The sequence below is a fragment of the Nymphaea colorata genome, chromosome 8 (assembly GCF_008831285.2).
Source record: "Nymphaea colorata isolate Beijing-Zhang1983 chromosome 8, ASM883128v2, whole genome shotgun sequence".
In the NCBI taxonomy this organism is placed as follows: Eukaryota; Viridiplantae; Streptophyta; class Magnoliopsida; order Nymphaeales; family Nymphaeaceae; genus Nymphaea; species Nymphaea colorata.
In genome coordinates, this window is record NC_045145.1 from 4,194,153 (window position 1) to 4,215,691 (window position 21,539).

The 21,539-nt window shown below is 38.5% G+C and overlaps 1 protein-coding gene across 4 annotated transcripts; it reads right to left on the bottom strand.

Annotated features, from left to right (window-relative positions):
• Positions 1-14,216: 14,216 nt before the first annotated feature.
• LOC116258403 (pentatricopeptide repeat-containing protein At2g22410, mitochondrial-like) lies at positions 14,217-17,344 on the bottom strand. Of its 4 annotated transcripts, none has more exons than XM_031635535.2 (3): positions 15,065-17,344; positions 14,774-14,956; positions 14,217-14,508 (listed from the first exon to the last, which is right to left on the bottom strand). In XM_031635535.2, the coding sequence occupies exon 1, from the start codon at positions 17,006-17,008 to the stop codon at positions 15,266-15,268; it is 1,743 nt and encodes a 580-aa protein (XP_031491395.1). In that variant the 5' UTR covers positions 17,009-17,344; the 3' UTR covers positions 14,217-14,508; positions 14,774-14,956; positions 15,065-15,265. The 4 variants fall into 4 exon arrangements, with proteins under 4 accessions (XP_031491395.1, XP_031491393.1, XP_031491394.1 ...); XM_031635533.2 differs by having other exon boundaries at positions 14,769-14,956; XM_031635534.2 differs by having other exon boundaries at positions 14,769-14,959.
• Between the last annotated feature and the right edge of the window lie 4,195 nt (positions 17,345-21,539).

The window sequence follows — 21,539 nt, forward strand, 5'->3', positions numbered from 1 at the left end:
CACTTTCACACGCTAAGAGGCTGTTTGACAAATGTTTGACAAAAGTAACAAATTGTTACTGTCCCATGAAACTGCTTCAAAAATTGTTGAAAATTATGTATCTTAGTAACATAGTGTTCATGAATCTATCACAAATTCTAGACCAAAAGCGCTGAACAGTAACAATGTTGCAGGCTTACAGGGGCCTAACAGTCTTAATATGCTACGCAAATTGTAGTCAAATAAAAGCGAACCATTTACAAAAATATGAAAAATGAAGCAAGCAAAAAATTGCAGGAGATAGGAGAGACTGGGAATTACAAGAGAGAAAATATGAGGCAACAGTATTTCTTTTTCTAACGGCAATTTTCCTGACGGCTTCTAAGCCGTCGGCGGTTGAGTTGCGGATAGTGGAAGCCGTCGATCAGCAAAACCCAACACTCTTGTCGATGGAGAAAGCTGTTGGCAAAACCCAATATCCCTAATTAGATAAATTCATTTTAAAGCTAATGAGAAATGATCTTTTAAAGCTCAAACAAGGTTTAGAGCATAGCGACAAATATCGCTCTTGGGTTTTTATTGGTGAGGTTTTTTTTAGATAGTCATTGGCAATGTTGTTCTTTTTGAGAAAATCTTCGAGTTTTTTTATTTACGACCAAATAATTCCCATAACGATTGGCCTCCTTCTAACATTCAACTGATTTCCTATAGGACGAGAGGGAGAGTTTTGGATATGTCTCTCATTCTATCTTTTTTTTGTTTGTTATAGTTTACCTTCACCAGAAGTTGCTGAAGTTCTCTTGATTCAGTAATTCTCTAGTTTGTTCATTTTTAATTGTTTTATTCTTTGGAAATTTCTAAAAGTCGGGCGCATACCTGCCTGTTTCAGAAGAGAAATAATGCTTCTAAATGAAGCAAAGAGAAGTTATAAAAAGGAAATATCAATAATCAGAAAGAATAAAGAAAGAAATGTTGTGATCTCTTGATTGCTTTTTAATTTACTGGAGCAGGTAATATATATTATGGCCCCTAACAAGAGATCATGTGTTCCGGTTTGGAAATAACCAAAATACCCATGTTGGTTTACATGGAAGCCCACCAAGCACAAAAGTGAATACGAAAAACGATATCATTTTATAAAATTATGAAAGTGCTCCTCTTGTAAAATGTGAGAACATGTCTTCCCTTGTTAGGGACATAATATAGAAAACACTGTAAGAAAAGAAAAAATCAACAACGATGAGGAAAAGATGGATCAAGAGTACACATTGAATATCATAACAGATACATGATACATACACAAAAAAACCAGCAAAAAAAGACAAGTTTAAGTAAAGAGCCACAAGATCTTTACAAAAAATGGTAATCAATTATTTTTGTAGGTTATAGATAATCGCAAACAACAAGATATTCTCCCCGTGTCTGCTGTCTCTGGTGTGGACAAACTTTCAGACCTTCATTGCACACATAATTTCATGTAAGGTTATCAGATCTAACCTTTACCCCTTGAGATCAACAAAAAATGATCAACAACCTCTGCAACAAAATAGTCTGAGAACAAGATCCGCCCAACAATTCAAACATCTTTCAACTGCATAGGTTATTACCATCCTTCCAAATCGTATCAGCAGCTTTCCACCTCCATTTAAGCATTGAAGTTACAATGAATCTCAATCTTCCTACCATATTTAACCCCGAAAAACAAAAAAGGACTAAACGTTTTAATTGCAAATTAACCAAACTAAGATCTAAATTAGGATGGCTCTCCATATAGCTTTATGGATGTTTCCTACAGAAAACTTCAAAAGAAGACCACCAAACCCCTTTTTTAGATTCTATGTTGATTTTTTGGATGATCAAGTTACAGGAATATTAGATAAGGCGAGTTGGCAGCAATGCTAAAATACAGGAACAAAAACAAACTGATTTCTTTGCAGTTGAACCACCTTTAGACTACTCCAAAATGGAAAACCACCATCAAATGGAGAGCCAGCTATACAACTAGTTTGTCATTTACATATATTGGCTGTAAAGGGTTGTTTGGCATTAAGAACACAGTGTCAGTGTTTTATAAACCTTATCCCAAACATTGGGACAGATATGTCGTGGAACGCTGTTCACACTTTAAGTCTGCCCTAACCTTCTGAGTAGATTTATGAAATAGTCACATAGTATACTGCTACCGATTGATTTCATAAAAGCAGCAAGCTCTTGCGAGGGATTTAGAAATCCAATCAGCTTCCCTTTCTCCTGTTCGCTACCTGTCGTAGAAAAACAGCTCTTTTATAAAAAAGAAAGGAACAAAGATAAAAATTTCATTGATGGGTCCGCATCAGAAGCCCAAAAAAGACAGATTTTTTAAAATTTTCTTTCACAGCTAGTGGTATTTTTCTTAAAAATTACTGCCAAATATGAAGATGTACTTGTCATTTTTTTTTCTCAAGGTTGTAAACCATCTTTCACTTTCTTTTAAGACAAAAAGGTGTTCTTGTTTCGGTCAACTTGATCATTGAGCTTTTGCCGTTAGTTGTAAGACAGACATTGCTACTAATTGATCTGGCTGTTACTAGTAAATTTTAAACCCATTATAGACGCCGACACTTCCGCAATTATATGAGACAGAGAGAGAAGAGAGAGAGAGAGAGAGAGAGAGAGAGAGAAAAGGCATTTTTGCAGAAGCAACTATTTGGAAGAGGAGAACAGATCGGAAATCTTTCTGGCAGAAGGAACAACTTGAACGAGAATCCCCAAAGCATGAACATTCCACACGCTCGAGTCATCTTCCCTTATCGTGCCCAAGTCCACGTTGCTCCTCTCATGGAGCTCTCACATCACCTAGCAGATCATGTTTACCTTCATGTACATGGAGTACCTACACATCAAGTTGTCTGCAACTTACATATTTTAGACTTTTAACTTTTTATAACATTTTCTTTCCTTTTAAAAAGTTTTTTTCTTAGATAAAAGTCTTTTGGACACGTAAATGGAATACTGTAATACAATGTTTAGTGAATATGTCCCAATTTTTTTGGACACGTAAATGGAATAGTAACAACGTTACCAAACAGCTACTAAAGAAATCCTCTATTGCAATGGTCACACTGAGCTCATCGCTATTGTTTTGAAACATGACAAAGTTGCCCCACAACGTATTCCTCCAGAAGCGCTCTTCTAGGGCGGTATCACTCCTCACTCCTCAGGCGTCCACTGTTCCTCACATTATATGCTTTATATTGCATGAGTTTTACGTGTTTGCTCTCTTTATTGTCTGATTCCATGTCGTAAGCATTACAATCGGTTTATTTGTGGATCTATAGACTGATAATTAGAAGTGGTTCCTACAGCTTGATTTATTGTTATCTCTTCATGATATATATATATATATATATATATATATATATATATTATATATATATTATATATATATATAATATATATATATATACAATCGGTTTATTTGTGGATCTATGGACTGATAATTAGAAGTGGTTCCTACAGCTTGATTTATTGTTATCTCTTCATATATATATATATATATATATATATATATATATATATAGAGAGAGAGAGAGAGAGAGAGAGAGAGCCGATAAAATGAGAATATATAACAAAATTTGGGGACAAGAGGTCCCCTAGGTACATCCGCAAAAAACAAACCGCAAAAACAGAATCAAAAAGAGGAAATATACAATACAATGCACAGAAAAATAAGAGAGAGAAGGAAGGCAGCGCGGCACAGTCACCCAGTCGCAGACGGACAACGGCGCTTCAACCGAATGGCATACTGGACATCCCCTTGCACAAGACAAGCCACAGAATCTGGCTAAGAGAAGGTGTCCCTGAAGACTCAGTTGTTGCGGTCCTTTCAAATGCGCCACCAAGCTGAAATGAGCCACGGCCTCCAGACATGACCCCAGTAAGTAGAGAGAGAGAGAGAGAGAGAGAGAGAGGGTTGCCTTGACTCTACCTGTCGAATAATGTTATCCCTTGTTAAGAAAGGATTTATCAGTAATAAACTATATATATATATGTCATGCACCTCCCCACTTGAAACAAGCAAGAACGAGACTACCGATTCGCATGCAACTTCGTATATTGCTTGAAAAGCACAATAGCTTGGATCATACACTAATCACAGGTTAATTACGATTTCAGCAGTACTCTTACCTAACACGACATACAATCATTTATTGAAAGTAGTTGTGTGAATAGCATTGCCACATTCTTAATATTCTAAGCCCAAGCGAAGCCCATCATAATCCTTGTCAATGAAACTTAAATGAAATAAGCGACGGTGAATGCGTTCTCTAAATATATATATAGAGACTTAATTTTTTAGATTAAAAGTAAGCTAAATTTACACAAACAATGTTTAAAGCCTAATTATAATTTATACGACCTGTAAATGGGCAGGAATTTATGGAATTTGATGAAACCACAAGAAGGGTGACAGGTGTTTTGGACTTTTCACCTATGACAGAAGGAAGTGGGGCTGGCAGGGGCCATGTTCCCTCCTTGTATTTTGGAAATAAAATTATGCTTATATTTTTCATAATTTTTTTAATTTAGCACATTTAAAAATTTAGAAAAATATTATTCGACTGCCATACAAATTTCAAAAATACTATTTGACTTCCCCTTAAAAAAATGTCGACATGTTAGGTAGATGGTGGTTTTGGGGAAAACCCATAATAAATTACCTACTCCGAAACATAAGAATTAGAATTTGCAAAATGGTCAGTAATCTCATTTATAAATATTTACTTGAAAAAAAAGGTGACATTAACTTTATCTTTTTTTAATATAGTAGTGTTCCTAAAAGAACATGGAAAATCCTGGGGTGGAACTCAATATCTTTATAAATGCTTGCAAGACACTCTCTCTTCCGAATTCTCTCTCCTCTCCTCCTGTTTCTCTCGCTTCTTCTCAAGCCAAGGCTATCTGAACCTGGTTATATGCGCCATACTGGTGCCTGATGCCTGAATTTTCCTGTGCTAATATGATTAATGACTAAAATACCTTTAGTTAACATTGAAAAAGAAAACATTTGCGAAAGACGAAATTGAAAATGGAAAAAGTAAAAGATTATGGTGGACTTTTTTTAATAAACTACCAAAATGTCTTTGCCTCCCTTACTGCATGGTGTACGTAGTGCACTTAACTTTCTCTCTTTCATGGTGTTCTCAAGCCATTTACTGAGATAAGCTGCCACCAACTATTTGAACAAATAGAGTGCCACGGCGTTGGTAGTTGACCCAAAGGTGAGTTTTCCTATATATATTTCTACTTATTTTACCCTTCTTGTGTTTGAATGTTTGAACATGACCCAACTGTACTGGTCGTCTCTGACCACTAATGAGTCCATCCGGTTCAAGTGATGTCAAGATATCCCATCTGGATAGGATATTTGACTGACTCATTATGAAAAAGTCGGATAAAAAAATTCATATCCAATTAAGAAATCAAATCAGATTCAGATTCACACGTTTAAGAAATGAGCTTAAACGACATTCATTGGACTCGGATGTACATAAACATGTAATGTGATTTGGATCAGATTTAATTTAAATATCTTATACATAATGCTCTTGCCTTTTTAAAATCAGCTAAATTCAGTTCAAAATTCATACAGATTCGAATTTTGAAACTGGAGTTCAAATTAAATTCGAATAAGACTTGTCTTTGTTGGTATTTTAATCCAAATTTAAATCAGATATTGGAATATCTGAAAAAGTGGATACAGTGAAGTATATATTCGTTTTGAATCCAGTCTGTTGATATCCCCACCGATGTCCTATGGGAATTGACTAATGCGAACCGAAGTGCCAAAGTTTAGTTGCTCAATGCTATATTTATTTATTAATTTCCTCCTCGGTGTTGCTGTTCACTCTCGTTTCTTTCTATATTTTAGGTTGCAGTAGTTTGAAATAAAGATCCACCAAGAAACAACCGTTGATGGTGTTTTTTTAATGAAACACAACAACGAAAAAGCAAATGGGCAACAATAGAGCGGAAGAAAATGGGAAACCAAAAATAGGATAGCGATTTAAAGAAAAAAATGTAGCGGTGCTTCGAATGGTTGCAGGCTAGCGATGCAAACTCCAAATTCTTCCATGAATTCGTTAACAACAAAAGATGCAAGAACAAGATCAATGCTAAAGAGGTAGACAGACAGCAATATGAGGGGGACACTTAGATTACGGAGCCTCGACCAGTCCAGTTATTCTCAAAACATTTTTTTACAGGGAGACACCCTTTCCCCTTACCCTTTTTTGGTGGTCTTGAAATTTTTTTTCAGAAACATTCAAAAAGCAGTAGTAGACAGCAGCATCAGAGTTCCAAAAGTCATGAAGAGCTCGAGAGTGGTTCCCTCCATTTTTTGTGTGATGATCTTCTACTGTTTTTGAAGCTTCAAGGAAATCCATTCAAGCATTTAAGGAAAAGCTTCGAGAATACGCGACGGGAGCAGGAATGAAAATTCATCGTGACCAATGCTCTGCCATTCCTTTTGATAACGAATGAAAGGAGGATGCAAATGCACAAAATCAGCAACCGACGCCAGCTCCTTCCCTCTCTCACGAACCAGCTCATCAGCAACCGACGCCCCCTCCAACAGTTGTCATTCTTTCCATTGATAAGGCACCAGCTCACACACAAAAGAAATTGACACCCTTCATGTCTCACGCACAAGAGAAACCGTTAGTATATGATGGCAATGGAAAGAAGATCCGTCGGTTGAACAAGAGAGAGATTTCAGGAATCAAAATTGTAGATGGAAAGAAGCACAGAAAATGGAATGTGCATTGAATTCAAATTCATTTGTAAAATCTATATAAACCCCATATGAGAGGGAACCAGTCCATTGAGAAAAATTCCAAGGACTGAGATCGTGGAGTAGGATTATTCCGAACCTTGTTAAACTTTCTTTCTCATCATCTTTCTTTCTCATGCGGTTCTCACCAGCAAATTGCAAGACACCGGCGATTTACAAGTGCCGCAACTGCTGTCCACCCTTGCCAAAGGAAGGTCTTCCAGGCGTGACTTTCTTTGGGGCGCGTTTTTGACTGGAAGCGATTCTCAGGTCGAGCTAGGCGGCGTTGGATTCGGGCAAGTGTCTAGTATTTTTAGACAAAGTTGCAGATTTTTTGAACGATTCTGTGAAGAGATACATAATTTACAAGTGCCGCAGGTTTTCAACCTGTCGACATCTGTAACAAATTCTGCAGCTAAATACTCTTATCCCTCCACCTTGAATGTGACTAATTTTGTTTCTATCAAGCTGTCACACAAGAGCTTCTTGCTGTGGAAAACACAAATTCTTGGACTCATAGAGAGTCAAGATTTGTTTGGATTCATCGATGGGTCGATTCCCCAACCAGCTTCTACTATAGAAACTACCGAAAATGGTGAAGTCGTGAGACAACAGAATGCTGATTTTTCTACTTGAAAAAAATCAGATTGCCTTTTAAGGGGATGGATAACTGGTTCCCTCACGGAAGAAGTCCTAGGCCTAGTCGTGGGACATGATACCGCTGCACAGGTATGGAAAACACTGATAGGAGCTTTCGCTTGAGAATCAAAAGATAGAGAAATTATGTTGACAAGGAAATTACAACTCTTTCGCAAACAAAACAAATCTGTCACTGAATATGTCACAGGGTTCAAGGCCATATGTGATGAACTTGCTGCAATAGGAAAGCCTCTGACAGATGACGACAAGGTTTTCTAGCTAGTCAATGGACTTGGACCAGGAAACGAGTCATTTATGACTTCCATCCTCAAGCTGCCGGTACCATCCTACCTCGACGTAGTATCCTTACTCCAAGGCCATGAAACAATGAAAGATCTACATGCAGGAGAGACCAGACTAAATAGTCAAATGGCTTTTTTCACACGACAGTCTAACAGCCAGAACAACAAAAAACGCTACAACAACAACTGGAGGAACAACAATACCAATACTCGATTCAATTCTAAGGGGCATGTGTTCAATCCGACAACTCAGACTCAAAATATGCAAGGGCCGACTAATGGAGAGTCCACCAAATCAAAGGTACCACGTCAGATTTGTGGATTAAATAATCATAGTGCCATCAAATGTTATCACAGATTTGATCATGCATATCAGTATCGTGATACGCCCCAAGCCTTCGCTACTATGAAAGTCTCCGATCCAACTGACCAAGACTGGTTTCCCGATACCGGAGCAAGTTCTCATGTGACCGATGATCCAGGTAAACTTAAGAGTTGCATTCTTTATGATGGAACTGAAAAAATTATGATAGGAAATGGTCAACATCTTGATATTACACATATTGGTGCTACTGATATTCATGTGGGCAATCGCACGATACCTCTAGACAATGTTCTTGTTGTACCTGATATTAAGAAGAATCTTATTTCTGTCAGCCAATTTACATCTTCTATGCCCTATGTGTTTGAATTCTCTTCAAATTGCTTTCCTATTAAGGACAAGAAGACCAAGAAGGTGATTGCAACGGGATCTAGAGAAGGGGACTTATATGCATTCAAGACAAAACCAAAGACTGTGTTCTTCTCAACAAGGTTCTGATCAGCTCCTTTTGAAGTTTGGCATGGACGACTTGGCCATCCACATCATAAAACATTAGATTTTGTGGCTAAAAATAAGTTGATTGCTATGAGAAATAATCCATCTGAATTTTTTATTTGTGCTAGTTGGGAAGGCAAGCAGACTTCCATTTATTTCTATTGATGATGATTGTGACTCTTTATTTGCTAAAGTTCATTGTGATTTATGGGGACCTGCTCCTGTTCCTTCGTGTCAGAATATCAAATTTTATGCCTTATTTGTGGATCAATTTTCTAGATACTCTTGGATATATCATCTAAAACGAAAATCTGATTTTTTTGCCAAATTCCTTGAGTTTCACAAAATGATCCGAACTCAATTTGATACCAAGCTAAAAATTTTTCAAAGTGATGAAGGAGGAGAGTTTAATAGTACGGCCCTCCTAGACTACTTAAAAAAAAATGGCATCAAACATCAAAAATCCTGCCCAAAGACGCCTGAGCAAAATGGAGTGGTGGAGCGCAAGCATAGATCAGTCACATAATTGGGTCTTACTATGTTATTTCATAGCAACCTTTCAGCTCAGTATTGGGTCGAAGCATTTTCTACTACTGTATGGCTCATCAATCGGCTTCCTTCACAGGTTTTACATATGCAAAGTCCATACGATGTTTTGTTTAAAAAACAACCGGATTATTAGTGTCTTAGTGCTTTTGGATCTAGATGTTATCGTTATCTTCGGGGTTATGTAGATCATAAGTTTCAACCTAAGTCTCTGCCATGTGTGTTTGTTGGATATAGCAACCATCATAAGGGGTATAGATGTCTTTATCCTCCCACTAGACGGGTATACATATCTCGACATGTTGTCTTTGATGAAGCAGTTTTTCCCTACCAGACTCCCACATCAACCCCTTGGGTTATCACTACTAATGCCGACTTTATCTCCTTTTCGGATTCCTCCAAGGACCATCATCTAGAGTCCCAACGCCTAGCACAAATGCATAATATTGAAGATCCATCTATTATAGACAACCCAATACCCATAGTCATACCAAACACTCCCTTACTTGACCAACTAAGCCCATCACCATCACCATTCTCTTCGTCATCCACTCATCCTATGATCACTCGTTCCAAAGCCGGTGTCATCAAACCTAATCCCAAGTATGCCTTCATTACCACATCCATTCCTAAAGAACCATCCCACTATTCCCTTGCTCTCAAACATCCGGGTTGGCATCAAGCTATGAAAGATGAAATAACTGCTTTACAGGCTAATCACACTTGGGATCTTGTGCCTCGTACTTCAGACATGCATGTGATCGGTAGCCGTTGGGTCTTCAAAACTAAACTCAAAGGAGATGGGCAGCTTGAAAGACTTAAGGCGCGACTTGTAGCACAAGGATACACTCAAATTCAAGGTTTGGACTTCTTGGAAACTTTCTCACCCGTGGTAAAGTTTGCTACTATACGGTTAATACTCAGTCTAGCACGTATTCAGTCTAGCGGTTGCCTTTGATTGGCCTCTCAAACAATTAGATGTTAAAAATGTCTTTCTTAATGGTTATGTACGAGAGCTAGTATATATTGAGCAACCTCCTGGGTTTAAAGATTCTTCCAAACCACATCATGTATGTCGCCTAAATCGAGCTCTCTATGGATTGAAACAAGCTCCCAGGGCTTGGTATGTCAGATTTGCTCAATTCTTATCCTCTATGGAATTTGATGCTAGCATAACTGATCCATCTCTCTTTGTTCAACGGCAAGACAAAACAGTCACTATTTTACTACTATATGTTGATGACATCATTCTTACAGGAAATTCTTCCTCATTTATGACATCCTTCTTTGCAACCGTCAGCCAACAGTTTGCCATGATAGATCCTGGGGATCTTAAATACTTCTTGGGGATTCAAGTTGATCGGACTTCATCAGGCTTATTTATGCATCAGTCCAACTATGCTCTCGACATTCTCTCTCGAGCACAGATGCAAACATGTAACACTACTAGCACGCCCATTTCAGCTCATCCTAAATCTGACAATGCTTATGATGAAGCCTACTCAGACCTCAAAGAATATCGAAGTCTTGCAGGAGCTCTTCAGTATCTCACCCTCACTAGGCCGGATCTCACTTATGTCGTCAATTATGCATGTCAATTCATGCATGCACCAACACTGAAACACTTTCAGCGTTTAAAGCGTATTCTTTGATATGTTAAAGGCACTTTGACATATGGACTTCAGTTTTTCGAAATCCAAAAATTTGACTTTAAGAGCCTTTTTTGACGCTGATTGGGCTGTCTGTCCTACTACCAGACGCTCCACGTCTAGATACTGTACGTTCCTTGGTCCAAATTGTATCTCTTGGAGTTCTAAAAAGCAACCCACAGTAGCTCGCTCTTCGTGTGAGGCAGAGTATCATGCACTTGCTGGCGCTGCTGTAGAGATTAAATGGCTTACATTCATTCTTCAAGACATTGGTTTATATCTCTCCAAAGCTCCAATTCTTCTTTGCCATAATATTCCTGCTCTATATACTACCATCAAACCTGCATTTTATTCTCGCATGAAACATTTAGAGCTTGATTATCATTTTGTTCGTGAGCAAGTAGCGTTGGGCAACATGGAAGCTCAATTTGTTACAACCGAAGGCCAGCTCGCCGTGTTGGGCAACATGGAAGCTCAATTTGTTACAACCGAAGGCCAGCTCGCTGATCTATTCACTAAGCCGCTGCCACAACACCGTCTCCACTTTCTCATTCGGCATCTCGGAGTTCGTCAGCCACCTTCCCTTCGGTTGAGGGGGAATGATAACACACGAAAGGAGGATGCAAATGCACAAAATCAGCAACCGACGCCAGCTCCTTCCCTCTCTCACGAACCAGCTCATCAGCAACCGACGCCCCCTCCAACAGCTGTCATTCTTTCCATTGATAAGGCACCAGCTCACACACAAGAGAAATTGACACCCTTCATGTTTCACGCACAAGAGAAACCATTCGTCTCTCCAGCTCATAACATTCCCACATCAGTATGCAAGAGATAAAGATGATGACAATGGAAAGAAGATCCGTCGGTTTCAACAAGAGAGAGATTTCAGGAATCAAAATTGTAGATGGAAAGAAGCACAGAAAATGGAATGTGCATTGAATTCAAATTCATTTGTAAAATCTATATAAACCCCATATGAAAGGGAACCAGTCCATTGAGAAAAATTCTAAGGACTGAGATCGTGGAGTAGGATTATTCCCAACCACGTTAAACTTTCTTTCTCATCATCTTTCTTTCTCACTTTTTTGTGCAAACACAGAGATGCTCAGCAAGCAGCCTAGCCTCCCTCCTGCTAGGGTGGCAAACTAGTGTGCCTTCCCTTCAAGGACCCGGTTCTTCCGATGTTCAGTGAGACCCTTCATGTGACTCATTGCTCATACTGAAAGTGGAGTGAAAACTAGCGAGCTGGAAGCACTGCCTCTTATCTTTTTGCAGGTCGCCTCTGCCTACTTAAATTTGTTCTTGCCTCTATCCCTTAGTACTGATTGCTGGTGTTGAATATCTCACCAACCACTATTAAGAAGTTCGACCAGCTGAGCAGTCTTCTTTTGGGGAGAAACCAACGGTGCCAGACACCTCCACATTATTAAATGGGACCAAGCTTGCTTTCCGATGGGTGAAGGATAACTTGGAATCCAAAAACTCCAAGAAGGCAATGATGTATTTCTATCATTGTTTACAGGGAATGTCACGCACTCTAGCTCTCTTTGGGCCTAACTGATTCAAAGTAAATCCATCACCTCTCACAGTTTATGGTCAGTGAAATCTGACAAGCACTCATCTGCCTGGTGGAAAACAATAAATGCAGCCTAGTCTAATGTTTGGTCTAAGGTCAGCTGGTGCATCAAAAAGGGTAAAAAAGCTCGCCTTTGGACAGACCAATGGTGCAGACATCCATTACCTCATGGTCATCTATCAATCTCGCCATGTTTTAGTAGCTGAAGGTCTCCTGCACAACCAAGTTGGGTTTTCAGGTTTGTTTGGAAAGCTCAAGCCCCAGAATCAGATTCCAACCATCTCAAACAGTGATGACAACTTTCTATAGTTGGAAAAACTTGTTGGTAAGAACATTTCGAGGAAATTCCTTTGAGAGACCAACAAAGGTTAGCTCTACAGCACCTATGCAGGAAACTTGTTTGGATCGACAAAGGATGCCTAGAGCCTGACGTACTTTATATTTTAGTTGTTAGGGTTACCTCCTAACAGATGATAGAATGAAGCCGCTGGGCTTCCCCTTGGCCTCTATGTGTCTATTTTGTCGGAGTCATGAGGGAACATCCACCATTTGTTACTGGACTGTCCCCAAATCTAAGACCATTCGGATGTTCGTGATTAGGCTTCAATAGTAGATGAAGGTACAAATCCCTAAAAAGACTATGTTCAGATGCTGGCGTCTGTGTTTTCACTTAACACCAAACCCAGCTTGATCCTACAATCAGTGGATTAAGGAGGTTTTGTCATGACAAAGAACCTCTAAACGGCCTCCCTCCTTCGAATTGGTAGGCCTACTTGCTATACGTCATTTGGCAGATCACTTTTAAGAATGGGGTACTCATGATTGAGGAGTTTGCTTGGCCCTCTAAAGGGTGTCTTTTTGGCTTCCAACATTATTTAGTCCCGCCTCACAAGATCCTAATCTTTTTTGTAGTTACCATTTTCCTTGCAATAATATTCTGACGCAACCCAAGCGGTTGTTTTCTTGGAGTATGTGAATATCCAAAAAAACAGATATGATTAAGAGGATATCTGATTCAAATCTGACCCTTTGATATCCCTAGCAGGATATGGTTATGTTTTCTTATATTAGGTTCTTGTTTGGTAGTTTTTTTGGAAAGTGAGGCAATGTTGTGATCTTGAGTGCTTTAATTTTGACATCTTACTACTCAAACTTGGTAGGTAATTGAACCCCTAATCAGTCTCTCAAGAACAGCAACTGTGAGCCACTACATTGATGCCGCTCAAGCCTATCCACTTTAAATGTGATAAATGTGATCCATGTATCCTGTTTCAAATCACAGAAAACACGTTTTTTTGGAAAAAAAAAACATGAAAAAATACGATAAAATAAATGGCCATTTAGAACTTTAAAAAAACATGTTTTTGAAAAAAAAAAAAAGTTAAAAACCGTAGGAAACAGCCGCGTTTTTTTGCGCTTTTTTCACTTTTTTCATTTGTGTCAGTTTTTTTAATGCCAAACAATTTTTTATTTTTTATTTTTTATTTTCAATTATACACAAAGTGATTGTTTCTTTCTTTTAAGACTCTTTATCAAGGCCTGGTTACTGTAATTGGTAGATAGTTCAGCTTTTTATGCAACACCTTGTGAAACTCCATTTGATCATGATTCATGAGTGGCATATTGAGCTCTCCACAAAAGAATTCTTGAAGTGATGTTTGTTTTGTACAAAACAAAAGGTCAAAATATAGTAATAAGCAGGGGCCATGACCCCCTCACATTTTTTTTGGAAAAATATTGATGTTCTTAAAACTTTTTAATTTAGCCTATCTAAAAATTCTGAAAAGTATTATTCGGTCTATGTGCCTTAAAATGAAAATTTAGGAATGTTTGTTGCTATTGACTAAGTACCTTCGTAATATATGCAATTATTGTTTAATATAAATCCTAAAAATGAAGTTAAACTTATCTGATGAACATTAGACACAAAACAATTATTTTCTCTTAACTAGGGATTTCAACAGTTACGTTGTCCATCGAGTCATTTTTCTTATGACAACACTGTGTCAAACTCATTACAGACGATTGCTGAGCTTCATGATCTACCTCATTGCTGATGGTAGGGCGGGTTTGAATGTTCCTTCTACTCTTTAGAGAATGTTGTTAACAGCAACGATGTTGGCATCAAGTTGTTGAAGGTATACCTCTTTGTGTTGGCAATTTGATGTAGCCTCAATGTTTTGTAACTGCATGATGTATAAAGATTAGGGATAAATGAAAGATGTCAAAACACAAACACAATGCTTACAACTATCAGAATTCTGGGTTCAGAACCAACGTTGCTAGAGTGAGCCTGCACATCCCTAAGTTGCCAAAGGTGTTTGAGAGACTTATTTGCAGTTTTCAAGAACGACAAACAAAGCTGGTTGGGCAGGCAGGCATTATACTCTTAGACTATAAAAGGTGGGATCACCATACTCAAGTTGAAGGGTGTACCGTACCATACCTTACCTAGGCCCTGCCTGTGACCTCAGAGGCAGTAGGAATGGAAGTGCCTTCGAATTTTCTTTGGGCAGTGGATTATTAACCTTTTGCTTACTTGAATGACAAACAAAGGAATTCAGGTCTTCATTATCACCACCATCTACATAAGACTCGCCCAACTGGTCATAGTCTCAAACCTTCCTTATTCACCTGCTATCATAGATGATCATTCTTAGAACTCCCCAGAATCACAATTGAAATAAATAAAGTGGAAACAAACTTGAGCTCATTCGCTAGTGGCTCAGGCGTTCTGCTTACCCATAATAGCCTTGTGCCCTCAGCCATGTTGGTCAAGTGTCTGCCAGTAACTAGCAGTAATCCTGGCCCTCGATGCATGGCTCTCTTCCGCCCGGCATATGCATGTCTATGTAGGGAAAAGTATCTCTTCATCTATCGAAGAAATGAGAACTCTGCCTCGATAGAGCTCTAGTATCTTCAATAATGACAAAAAAAGTGTTGCTATTCTTTGTTACAGACAAGAATCTGCTCCCTGTAACCAACCCCATTGACCTCAATGGAGCTACACCCTGGCGTTTTCTTCAAATTGCTTCCCTTCATCTTCTCCCTAATTCTCATGGCATCAGTCCATCTACCGGTACGTGCATAAACATTTGCCAGAAGTACATAGTTGTCGCTGTTGCTTGGCTCCAACACAAGGAGCCTCTTTGTAGTAATTTCGGCCAGTTCTACATCACCGTGAACAGCACAAGCACTCAACAGTGTACGCCAGAGGACGGGGTCAGAGTCAAAAGGCATCTTCAATATGAATTTGTATGCTTCATCAAGCCGTCCAGACCGACTAAGAAGGTCAACCATGCAGCCATAATGCTTCATCTGTGGTGACAGATGATAGACATTCATCATCTGTTCAAAGTACCCATAACCTTGATCCACCAATCCCTCGTGGCTGCAGGCAAGTAGAATACCAATGAAAGTCACGTCACTCGGTTGAACGCCTACCCTTATCATTTCAGGGAAAAGCTGAAGGGCATCGCTTGCACGACCATTCACAGCCAACCCCAAGATGATTGAATTCCACGAAAGGACATCCTTCTGAGGCATGTTGTAGAAGACATCAATGGCCATGTCGATGCTTCCACACTTACAATACATGTCTACTAAGGCATTTCCTAAGAAAACGTCGGATTTTACCCTGTTTTGGTGGATGTAATTGTGAATCCAACTTCCTATATTCAAAGCCCCTAGATGGGCACAAGCCGAAAGGACGCTCACTAATGTTATTTCGTCAGGCTTGATATTTTCTATCAGCATTTGGCGGAACAGTGCCAGTGCCTCAGAGAACTCACTAGCTTGCGAGTAGCCAGCAATCATGGCTGTCCATGAGACGAGATCCCTTTCAGGCATCTCATCAAACAATTTTCTTGCAGCTGCTATGTCTCCCGCCTTGGCACAAGCCGTAATCATAGCATTCCAAGACACATTGTTTCTTTTGGACATCTCAACAAACACTTTGTACGCATCATCGACGCAACCACATCGTCCATACATGTCAATGAGGGTGTTACAGAGGAACATGTCTAACTTCACACTGTTCTTCTCAATGTACTCCACCACTAACCGAGCTATCCCCCATTCACCAAGATGAGTGCATGCCAAGATCACCTTTCCCATCGTAATCTCGTCAGCAAGTACATTTTGGGACTGCATTTCCTGAAACAGTGCCAAAACATCCCGCAAGCAGCCGTTTTGACTGTAGCCAGATATCAAACAGTTCCAAGACACCAAATCCCTCTCAGGCATCTCATCAAACAACTGGCGTGCATTCCCAATTTTCTTATTTGCAGCATACATATGGATCAAAGCATTTTGCACAAATACATTGGAAGAAAGCCCCATTTTTACTATATCTCCATGCATTTTACGTCCTTCTGCAATCTCTTCCAATCGAGAACAAGCTTTGAGCGCAAATGGAAATGTGTAGTTGTCAGGTTGGACGCCCCGTTGCTTCATTCGCTTGTAGAAACCAATAGCATCTTCAGGCTTACTTCCCTCGGCAGAAGTTCTGATCACGGTGTTCCAGATGAAATAGGATTGGTGCTCAACCCGCTCAAAAACCAGGCACGCATATTCCAAGTCACAAGTTGATGGAGTACAAGAAGAGAGCATGTTCAACATTGAAGGGCCATCTCTCTCTAATCCTAGTACTACAAGGCGTGCGTGGAGCTTCCTCAGAGAGGCCATCCTGGTGAAGGAGCAACCAGAAAGAGAAGACTTTGATGCCCATCTACCACCTCAATGTCGCATAGCATGCTTTTGGCCTGCTTCTAGTCACATCTTTGGAGGAGCAACGAATCTCCAACAGAACAGAAGCATCAAATTGGATCGTTCTCCACCTTAAGCAAATCCATAGTTTCCAGGGATGAACTGCTCGGAACTAAAGTCGAACTCCTTAGCCTTAGTAGTAGCATCTTTGTGAAGTATTTAGCATCAAAAGTGAGTCGCTGTGGCCGAGAAAAATAACACATAGCAACCTGCATCGTTGAGAACTAACGGATTGGTGTGGTGGCTCTAATGAGTTCTTAGCCTTAGTAATAGCATCGTCGAGAACTAGCGGATTGGTGTAAAGTCCCATTGCCCGAATGAAATAAGAAATATATAAAAATGCAACAATATAAAAAAGATATATTTCTTCTACCATTCGTTACATATTAGAGATGCACATAGAAAATAGAAAATAAATGAGAATCTCCTAATAGCATAAACCTTCCTATTTCCCTAATCTGACCTTAAATTCATTGTTTTTAACATGTCCATGGATTTAAAATGAGGGTTTCTCAAAATACACTTCTTTATGGAGTCTTGAATGTTAAATCGAAAGCTATCAAACACAACCTTAGTGACATACACATTTGGATTTGGTTTGCATCTTCTAGAAGTTTCCTTGGGATTTGGTTTGAGTCATGGCTACCGAAGCACACTAAAATTAAAATCAGTAGGTGGACATCCATTGTCGAATAATTTTTTTAATATTTTGTAACACTAAAAACTTGTGTCACAAACGGTGCATTCTGTAGCCCAAGACGGTGGCTAATGAACTATTGTCACGGAACACACTATGTATTATTAATGACAGTTTTTAGCATTGGAAAATTCAAAAAAGCATCTGGTTGTTAACTTTAGTAGGCTGACTTAAGTTCTTTCAAAAGCATATCAAGAATTTTAAGCCTCTAATACCTCTATAGCAGGAGCACAACTAAAAGTTTCTTCCCTTGGGGTAATAAATATGCAGTTAAACAAATTTTCAATTTGCCATGGGGCAGTGATCTGGTCTCATGGGGCTGTCCTATATAGCTGGACTTAAGTCCACCTAAGTCCAACCATTGAATTAAGATTTGAGAGACCCGCACTGAGACCCTATGTATCTTTGCCCTATAATGGTAGCTAATAGCTACTCTTCTGAACTGCAAACGGTGGTATTAGGATACTCTAGTTGATATATGTACCACCAGACCACTCAGGTCCTGAAGCTGCCTTGGATCTCAGGAGTGAGGGGAGGGGCTTCGGCACCTTCCAAGCATGTCCCCCTTGTAATGGTAAACTAATTAATTTGGAGGTAAATTGGGATTTTCATGATCACAATTGCACTGTGAAATAATAGAGGAGTCTATTTCATAGCCTCAAACCCTAATATTAAACTAACCTAACCAACGGTTGCCAACTACAATAAAAAGGAATTACTTTTACAAGTCCATATGGATTTGTTGAAGTAGAACCACTATGATGGGGTTGTCCCTCCATAATGGAGGATTCTTCTCTAGCCCTTTAAAATGGAAGTTCATTTGAAATTAGTTATGCAGTGAGTGCTTGTCAGAATTTATCAAGATCATATTTGTGAACAAGGTCAGTGGACTAAAACCTACATGCATAGAGGCCGTAGTAGGTAGTTAAATATTACTGTACAAGCAAATACGCATATAATTTATATAATAGTTGAAGACTGCCCCAAGGGGCAGTACACATGGGCGGGCTCGGGGGCGCGTTGAAGGTGTGTCTCCAGTTTGACACATGGTTATGCCGCTTATACCTTAAGGGCAATGGATCCTATGAGTAAGTTGAAGCATACAGTGATTTCACTGTCAGGTATCGACGCAGATCTGGACCTTAGAAGTAAAGGGAAGGAGGGGGGCTTCGCCTCTCACATGTTTAGAATTATGAGAGTTGGTAAAGTATGATTCACATTTATGTTGATAATTCCCCCTTTCTCTGTTGCTCAAACCACGATCATCACCACTATACAAGCAAATACGCATATAATTTATATAATAGTTGAAGACTGCCCCAAGGGGCAGTACACATGGGCGGGCTCGGGGGCGCGTTGAAGGTGTGTCTCCAGTTTGACACATGGTTATGCCGCTTATACCTTAAGGGGAATGGATCCTATGAGTAAGTTGAAGCATACAGTGATTTCACTGTCTGGTATCGATGCAGATGTGGACCTTAGAAGTAAAGGGAAGGAGGGGGGGCTTCGCCTCTCACATGTTTAGAATTATGAGAGTTGGTAAAGTATGATTCACATTTATGTTGATAATTGCCCCTTTCTCTGTTGCTCAAACCACGATCGTCACCACTATAAGGACCCCCGCCATGTCCATGCTCATCAAAGGAGGTTGTGGTGGTAGTATATTGGATTCAACTAGCTAAATACATGTCAACTTGATTTAATTTTGTGCATCTGTGACATAGCTAGTTAGCTGATGTTAAATATTCTTGGTATATAAGAATATTAAATAATTTTAGAAATTCTCCCATGCCCTCAAGCAAGTCAGAACCTTGGAGTTATAAAGGTATGGTCTTACATATTTTATGCAGTATATGGTTTCCACTAAGTAAACATTAAAAAATTGATAAAATTCATTAGAGTGGTAACATAATTTTCACGATTGATTGGAAGACCTTAAGAGTGAATTGTACAAATTCACTATTAAAGGTTGTGTGTAGCTCCTATGGCACATAATGAATAAGGAAAACATTAATCTAAATAGAGCCCATAATAAACCATTTTGATTTTGTGGAGAGTTTGATGACCTTGAATTTTGATTATATAATTAAAATTCTGGAATCGAAATTCACCTCAAACTAGAAATCGAATAAAATTTCAATTGTAGTTTCTCTTTGTGTTTGATAGTATGGAATTTTGATTTTAGAATTAAAAATGACGTATTTGATAAAACAAGAGTTAAAAATCTAAAACTGATGAATTAAGACCTTCATGACATGTGCCCTAAAAAGAGATGAACAAATTTTTAAATTCTAGAACCGTAATTCCATCCCCTCGGCTAGAACCACAGTTCCAGATTTTTTATTCAAAGATAAACTTATAATTCCGGAATCAAAATTCTTTGTTTGATAATGTAATTTTCATTTCATTGAAAAAGAGACTTTTAATTCTACAATTCTACAAATTTGACCTCATCAAACACCCAAGGTGCAAAAGTAATCTTAAAGCTTTGGAACGTGTAAGGCTGATTGAGATGCACAAGTCTTCTTTTTTTTCAATTAAGGATAATGAGAAAACCTCCTGAGCATCAAGAACTTTGATAATTTGACCCAGACCAGACCAAATTATGATATAAGATCTTTGATCCGATTGATCATCAGGGCAAGATGATCAGGCGACCACCGTAATGATCTGTGATATTATGGCTTTTCTGGAGCAGTATTGAGTTTCATATCTCTTATGTTTTTGGCAATTTGAGGAGAAGCCTCTGCCTCCCAGAAGTCATCGCTTCAGAAGTAGATGTTGAAACTGCCGCCCCTTTTTCCATGCCCTCGGGTCTATACAGGGGCGAAGCCAGGATTTTTTTCAGGGGCGGGCCAAACGGTTCAACAAATTATAATAATATTATTATATATATATATATATATATATATATATATATATATATATATATATATATATTATATATATATATATATTATATATATATATATATTATATACACTTTAGATAATATTTGCAAATCACAATATAGTAAAAGTGAGCATATGTCGTATATAATTGCCCATGTCATGAACGTGAAGCGCGACCTGTCCTACGACATATTTAATAATTGTTTGTGTCATTAGCACAAAGCGTGATCTGTCCTCAGCAGATAAGGTGTTCTATTTTTATTAGAGTGACGTAAGTGTAGGCAGTGAGCATAAGGTGTACATATAAATATCACAACTCAAAATATAGCAAACAAATACATTTATAAACCCCAAAATCAAAATATGTTACTTACCAAATACATGCAGTTTTGTATTCTTTCTATGTAACACAATCAGTTTTTTCTTCTGTTTTTATTGAAAATAGTTACATATCATCATTCATTCACTTGCACAATAAAATATAAACAAAAACTACATCATTTATTATTAAAACTAAATAATGACTCAAATAAACATTAACATAAAAATGATGCAACAAAATACTTTACCTATTGCAATTGTGCTCTACAACTTTTCATCTTGTAAAATGCATCAATAATATCATTGGAATCAAACATTTGAGCAATTTCTTTCTCAATATACAAAAGCAAACAATCTACAAAGAATTTATCCTCCATTTTGTTACGCAACCTTGTTTTAATAAGCTTCATAGCAGAGAATGCCCTTTTTGTGGTTGCAGTGGAGACAGGAAGCGTTAGAATGAGACTAAGCAACCTGTATACATAAGGATATCCTTCACTTTTTCTACTATGTACCATTGCTTGACATACATCTGATAGTG